General features: G+C 50.3%; 1 protein-coding gene across 1 annotated transcript in view; it reads right to left on the bottom strand.

Annotated features, from left to right (window-relative positions):
* Window positions 1-5010: 5010 nt before the first annotated feature.
* SLX9 (SLX9 ribosome biogenesis factor) overlaps window positions 5011-6372 on the bottom strand; it is a 55262-nt gene continuing 53900 nt past the window's right edge. Inside the window, exon 6 of the mRNA XM_075027757.1 lies at window positions 5011-5662. Within this exon, the coding sequence (XP_074883858.1) occupies window positions 5536-5662 (127 nt within the window). The 3' untranslated portion in view covers window positions 5011-5535. The remainder of the gene's footprint in view (window positions 5663-6372) is intronic.

The raw sequence follows: 6372 nt of genomic DNA, 5'->3' as shown, positions 1-6372 counted from the left end.
GACTGCTGCCAGGTGGTGGAGAGGAGAACCTGGGAATCATCTCAAGGAGCCCATGGCAGCCTCCCAGCCCCACTGCTCGCAGCCAGCAGTTGGGACAAACTGTCCAAGAGCCTCTGGCAGGGCTCTCTCATGGACGGCTCAGTCAGCGGGTGCCTCCCATGGCACAGACCAAGGTCTCGCTGCACGTCGGAGGCTGTTCCTGGGTCTAGCACAGCCGCGACACGTGTCAGAACTTGGGATCAAGCTTGGGAACCCACAGGATGATGGTAGCTCTACATGGCTGGAAAACAGCATCCCTGCCAGACATCCAGCTGTTTCTCCTCAGCCACACCAAGACAGGGCTTCATTCCCATGACAGATGATTACACTGCATGGATGAAAGGCAGGGTGACGGTTGGTTTTAGGGATTCAAGTGCAGACTACTCACACAGCCAGCATCCCCTTGCCAGAATCCTGGGATCTCTTCACTGGCTCAGCAAGACTCAGAAGAAAGCAAATTAATCTGTCATGCTCCCACTCCTTTCCTCCACAAACTGGTGTTGATACGAAGGAGGCGGTGCCAACGGCAACCCTCCTGTCATCCAAGAAAAGGTACTACCAGTACCTACAAATGCTGTCCTGCCTATATCCTGCAATGATGATACTGCCCCTGATTTCTCTACGCCAGCCCAACACACCATCCCAGAGCATTTACTGACAAAGCCAGTTTGACCAAAGCAGTGTGGATTAGCCAGTTTTTGCAGTCCATTACAGACTGTATTTACCAGGAAGGCTTGAGTCCACCCGGGGAGCAGGAGGGGATGCACTTCCAGGGATGGGTTCCCAGTCACGGGCCACCAGACAACTTGTTGGCATGGCAAGAGGCTGCTAACTGGGTGCCAGTTTGGCACCCAGCTTGGTGGAAAACCTCGGAACAAAACTCCCCGGTGCAAAACTCCCACAAACCTGGGCGCTCTGCTGGGCTCACCTGCCTGCTCCCAGTCGCCACAAGCTTTCCCTGGCAGCCCCAGAGGCAGCCAGCTCCACCCCACTGGTAGCTGCAGCACTGGCATGTGCCTTGGTGCTGGATCTGGCAGGGGTTATGCTGGCAAAAGCCATCACAAATGCTTAGCTCTAGATAAAAAAGAAACCCATGGGGCCAACGCAGCTCATAGCTTCAACCAGAGTGTAAGCAAAAGTACTCTCTACCTGGCACAAGTCATATTTTCCATACGTGAAGGGGATGGTGGGACTCGCTTGAACAAAGTTTGTAAGGAAAACTTTCCAGGGCAGACAAGCCAGAAAGCGGAAGGAAGGAGGAGGGTCTATGTACTTGCACTAGGGACTTCCTTGGGTTAGACGAAGGGTCAGGGCCAGCTCTGTGTGACTCACCATGCTTTTCTGAGACATGCCGCTGGCCTGATACAACTCCTGCTCCAGCAGAACCAAAGCACGATGGGCCATCGCTGGTACCAGGGAGAAACATGGGAGTTGCAAGAGCTGCTATAAAAAAATATCCCTTTACAACCTGCGAACCGAAGACACTACTCATGAGCTGCTGGTAGAGGAGAATCCCCTTCCACCCACTGCTTTGGGTGCTTTGTGTGTAGTAGAAAATATCTGCTGGTACCACCAGATGGACAGGATACCCAGGCTTCTGCTTTCAGTCACGGTTCTGTGAACAGCCTCCAAAGGCAAAATCACCAAGAAAGAAACCAGCTGTGAAAAGCAGCCCCAAATTTTTCCAGTTCTGAGTTTGCAGTGCATTCACTGCTTACTCACTTCTTGCTAAGTCTAGAGCTACTGGGTCAGGCCCCCACCCTCCCCACCGGCACAACTACTCCTTACAGCTTGGAAGCTATTTTTTCCCACCCTACTATCTAAAAAAAAAAATTGGCGTGAAAGCTTTTATCATCCTGAAAACATGCCAACTGCGAAGGCGACTCTGTGTCTCAGACGCCTTTTTCCTGGCAGATTTTAAGTCCTTTGCTCAACTGCTAGGATGGCGGGGGCAGGCGATGCCTGCAGCAGCAGGCTGTGAACTGTAGTTTCAAACAGTCACATGTTTAACTGCTGCTAAATACCCAGGAGACCAACATTTTCAAACAGCGGGCTAAGAGCTAGACACACAGCCAAGTGACAGCGTTGGCCCATCTGAGGGAAAGAAAAGGTGTGAACGTGCTGCACAGTGATGCTGTGTGTGGAGATGAAGGGCCACCAGCATGGCTACAGCTACCAGGCAGTACTGAGGGGGGTCACCCGGCTCAACACCTCCACCTGGTCAGTCACCCCTTCGTGTCCCAGATTATGAGGCTTCAGCCCTATTGGGTCCCAGTGGTTTGAAGGGAAAGGATGGGACCCAGCAGCCAGACTGAGCAGGGGAGAAGCGCTGGGTGACTGCGTTGTTGGTGTCCAAATTTCCAGTGACCAGCTCTGGCCATAACCACCACAGCTGGCACCCTAAAGGTGCTGGGAAGTCCATGTGCAGGCCCAGACATTGGGACAGCTCCTGCCTTGATGTCACCCTGGAAGACCTACACAAACCGCAGAGCCCTTCACTCTGGTGATGCTTTTTGGGGCTCCAAAGCACTTAGAGCTGGTTTTGCACGCAGAAATCCCTTTTCCACTCCAGCCCCAAACTGCAAGGCTTCTTAGAAAAAATTGCACAGGATGAGAAAAGGATGCGGTCCTGTCAGGCTTTACCCTTCTAGAAATACAAGGCAGCTATCTCTTGGCACATGACCCACAGCAACATCTACCCTAGCACCTACCTATAACTAGCCCTTCGGCCAGCTGAGGGTTCTCCCGAACGTTGCAATTCAGGCCATCCAAGCATTGCTTCAACTCTAAGTTACTTGGAACTGCTTGTGAAAAGAAAACAAAGTAGTCTGAGAAGACAGGAATTGATAGCCTTTCAGATTTGCTTTCACCCTAGGGAGAAGCTACTAAGAAGAAACTGGTCTGGAATGGAGGTACGTGGGACAATCCACCTAACTCTCCAGAGACTTTAAAGGACATTCTCACTCTGTGCAACATAGACAGGAACACAGGTGCACAGGAAATTGGTGCTTGTCAAAAGCAATCAACGCTCCTGCTGGATCTCTGCAAAGTACAGTCATGGTGCACCGCATGCATCTCCCAGGGGAGGGATATGGTCCCACCTGTAGCACACAACCGAGGATGGCATTTTATAAACTTGCCTGGGGCTTCTCTCCAGCTATCACACCGATCTGTGATGGTGCAGAGCAGCGCATCAACAGCTGCTTGCGAAGCAATCCAGCTGTACAAGGAGGCCAGGGCTCTCCTTGTGTCATGTATTATCTAAAAACCACAAGACAAAAAGAAAGCTGCAAAGCTCCTGCAAAGCACAGAAGACAAGCAGAAGTGCTCCAACATGCCATGCAAGCTGCCTTCTGTCCCTCTTGCCCTCCAGATATGATTCTCCACATACCCCCCCCCCCCCGAGTGCCCTGTTCACTAACGAGAGGAGGAACCTTCGTCTTCTTTCATGCTTCTATGTCTTCACCTTCTTCATCTCTTGCCTGCCCTTCATTTAAGCACAAGGATGGCGCCTTTCTCAGGAGACACCTAGCTATGAGACGGGCTAAAGGGGTAAACGGTAGGCTTACGGAGAAAACCACCCCAAAAAAACCTTAGCTTGGTCCAAGTCTTAGTCACATCTTGGGTTGTTGGGAGCCACAAACAGCAAGAGCAGCTGCAGGCCATGGGCAGGACGTGCCGTTAGCGCACAGCCCCCATGTCCAAGACCCAGCTCTCCCATGTGGTGCCCAGCCTGCATAATATGAAGCATGGCTGCAGCTGGGGCTGGCATTTGGAGCTCAAAATCCAACATGGCCTAAAAGAAACACAATCAGATGCTGGTAAGAGAGCAAGCAGAAACCAACCAGGAGGTGGGGAGACATTTCCAGTTGTTTGACCCCACCACAGCCCTCTGCTTTCCAGAGCCTGGGTCCCGCAGGGCATTACAGCATGCCGACAAACAGCACAGCAGCGTTCACCTCCCAGCACTGGCACAGGAGCCATCGGGGAGAGGAGAGCGCCACCAGCCCTCTGCCAGCCCTCGAGCAACAGGGTGGAGGATGGGACATAGCCAGCATCTCTCTGTGGCATCTGCCAGCAGGACTCTCATGCCAGGCCTTGGGGGAGGAGGGGTGGCACAGTGACATTCCTCTAACAACAAGCAGCATCAGCAACAGCATCTGCACTGCCAGGGCTAAGAGATAGGCATTAGAAAAACTCCCTTTGTTCAACAGTGTCAGCCTAGAGGGAGGAAAAAAAACCCCAGCATTACTAGTGAAGCAAGAGACAGGTATGATCAAGGTACCTGCTACTCCCATTGCAGCTGGTTTTAGGCACTAACTTGGGTAAGAGTCGGCTGCAGCTTCCATGCTCTGTCTAGGCATCAGAGTAAACTTCTTCCTTGCACATTTCAGATGCTCCTCACAGTTGACCCAAAATAGGCAGACTGCTTTTCCAAGGTTAAGAAGCATCAGAAAACTTTTAGTACAGTTCAAAAGACAGCACTGACATTTCAGGGTGTCAAATCAGCATCATCTCAAATAGGGAATGGCCCTGCCTTCAGCTGTCCCCACAAAAATACATTGGAGTTTTGTGAAAATTGGTGTTTGGTAGAAGGCAAGGCCTCCCTCTGCTGCAGCAGTTCCCAAACCCCAACATGTAAGTGACCAGCTGAAGTTCACAGCCTGCAGCCAGGACACATTTTGGGATGCTTCCTGTAGGGCAGGCCAAGCAGGGAACAAGACACAGGCCAAAAGGGATCAGCATCACCCATGGAAAGCACACACTTCCAGGGTAGGAGGAAGGCAAGTCTATGAGTCAGATGTGATCTACAATTGATTTCACAAGGCTTCTGTTGCATGCCGCAACATCAGTCTAGTTGCTCACTGTACACATCGAAAAAAAACTATTCTTTTAAGTCATTTTTCCAGTGATGGGAATAAGGCCATATTTCAATTAGTATTTACCAAAACAAGAGCCAGACAAACTCAGTACTGTGTAAAAGTGTGTTTATTGCAAAGCTAAATTTCTCACATAAAACAATGTCTCTGAACAGCAGCATCAGTCCTTACACAGATCGACAACAGCCTTCTGGGCTCCAGGGCTTGGGGTCTTGAACCATCTCAACAAAGCAGCAGAGAACCTCTTTTCAGTGTTGTCAGAAAGGGGAGGGAATTGACAAAAACCAGGTACATTGCCACTGGCACAATTTAAGAAATTGTGCCTGCTCACAAGAAGAGAAAAGGTGTTAAGACACTTCGCAGGGAGCTTAATGTCTGCACAAAGATCTCGCAGAACACCCTGCTCTCTGCAGGCTGCTTGCCAAGGATCAGCTGCCACTGTCAGGAGAGAACTGCATTATTCCTGCAGACAGAAAACAGGACCGTTGGATTTAATAACCTGCTGAATTGCTTCCAAGGACCGAAGTGCCTGAGAGGTCATGTTAGCGATGTGCTCCTTTGCAGCCTGGAGTCCTCACACCAGCTCCAGCGTGCACATTTGGTCTCAGCTGACACCCTAGAGGGGTTTACCTTCTTCCTCCTGCCTCAGTCTCTTGAAGAGATGTTCACTGATGGCCATGAGGGGGTTGGCTCTGTACCTGGGATCGGCGATGACCTCATGAAACCGAGCCACTTCCTCCTCTCTGAGGAAAGAAAAATAACACACAATTGCTAAGTGCTTCACGCAAAAGGAACTCAGCAGATAAGAACTCATAAAGCAGTTGGTTTCTGTACAGACAGAATGATCCTGGGTGTAAATCTCAGAAAGAAACAGTGTAAGAAATATACCTACTTTACCCAAGGGCAAAGCTCAGATTGCTGCCAGTTTCATGGGAGCCAGAGACTTGGTCTCATGCCACAGAGACAGAAACAATCACATCAGTGTCCAACATCACTTGGAAATGTTTTTTTTTTAGCGCTTTTCCCTAGTAGATCAGGAACAAGAGACTGTGGGTATCTGGTAAATCACTAAGAATGAAAACTACTTTGGATTGCACTAGCACAAAAGCAGATTCTGCTTTCGAGAACTCATCTATTGACTCTTTGTTGCTCAGCATAGAGGCTTGGTAAACCTAGGTGCAACACTAGTTAGACACCATAGGAGAAGCATGACAGAATTACCTCTGCATGCTTGGTCATAGCTGGTTGCTGTGGAAATGGTCTTGTCTTAAAAAGCAAGCAAGCAGGGAGGAACAAGAACAGAACAGGAGTGTAAAAAAAACCACCGAGTTTTCACTAAGTCACATCCATTGTGGCCTCTCCATCTCCCTCAGACAGACTGCCAGGCTCTCCACAGCCCAGCCAGACACCCATCTTCACGTTCTCAGTAGTTGCTGTGGATCAGCAGAGTGCT

The sequence above is a fragment of the Buteo buteo genome, chromosome 5, assembly GCF_964188355.1.
Source record: "Buteo buteo chromosome 5, bButBut1.hap1.1, whole genome shotgun sequence".
NCBI classification, from domain to species: Eukaryota; Metazoa; Chordata; class Aves; order Accipitriformes; family Accipitridae; genus Buteo; species Buteo buteo.
The sequence above is the reverse complement of the archived record's forward strand: the minus strand, read 5'-3'. Positions and strand labels throughout refer to the sequence as shown.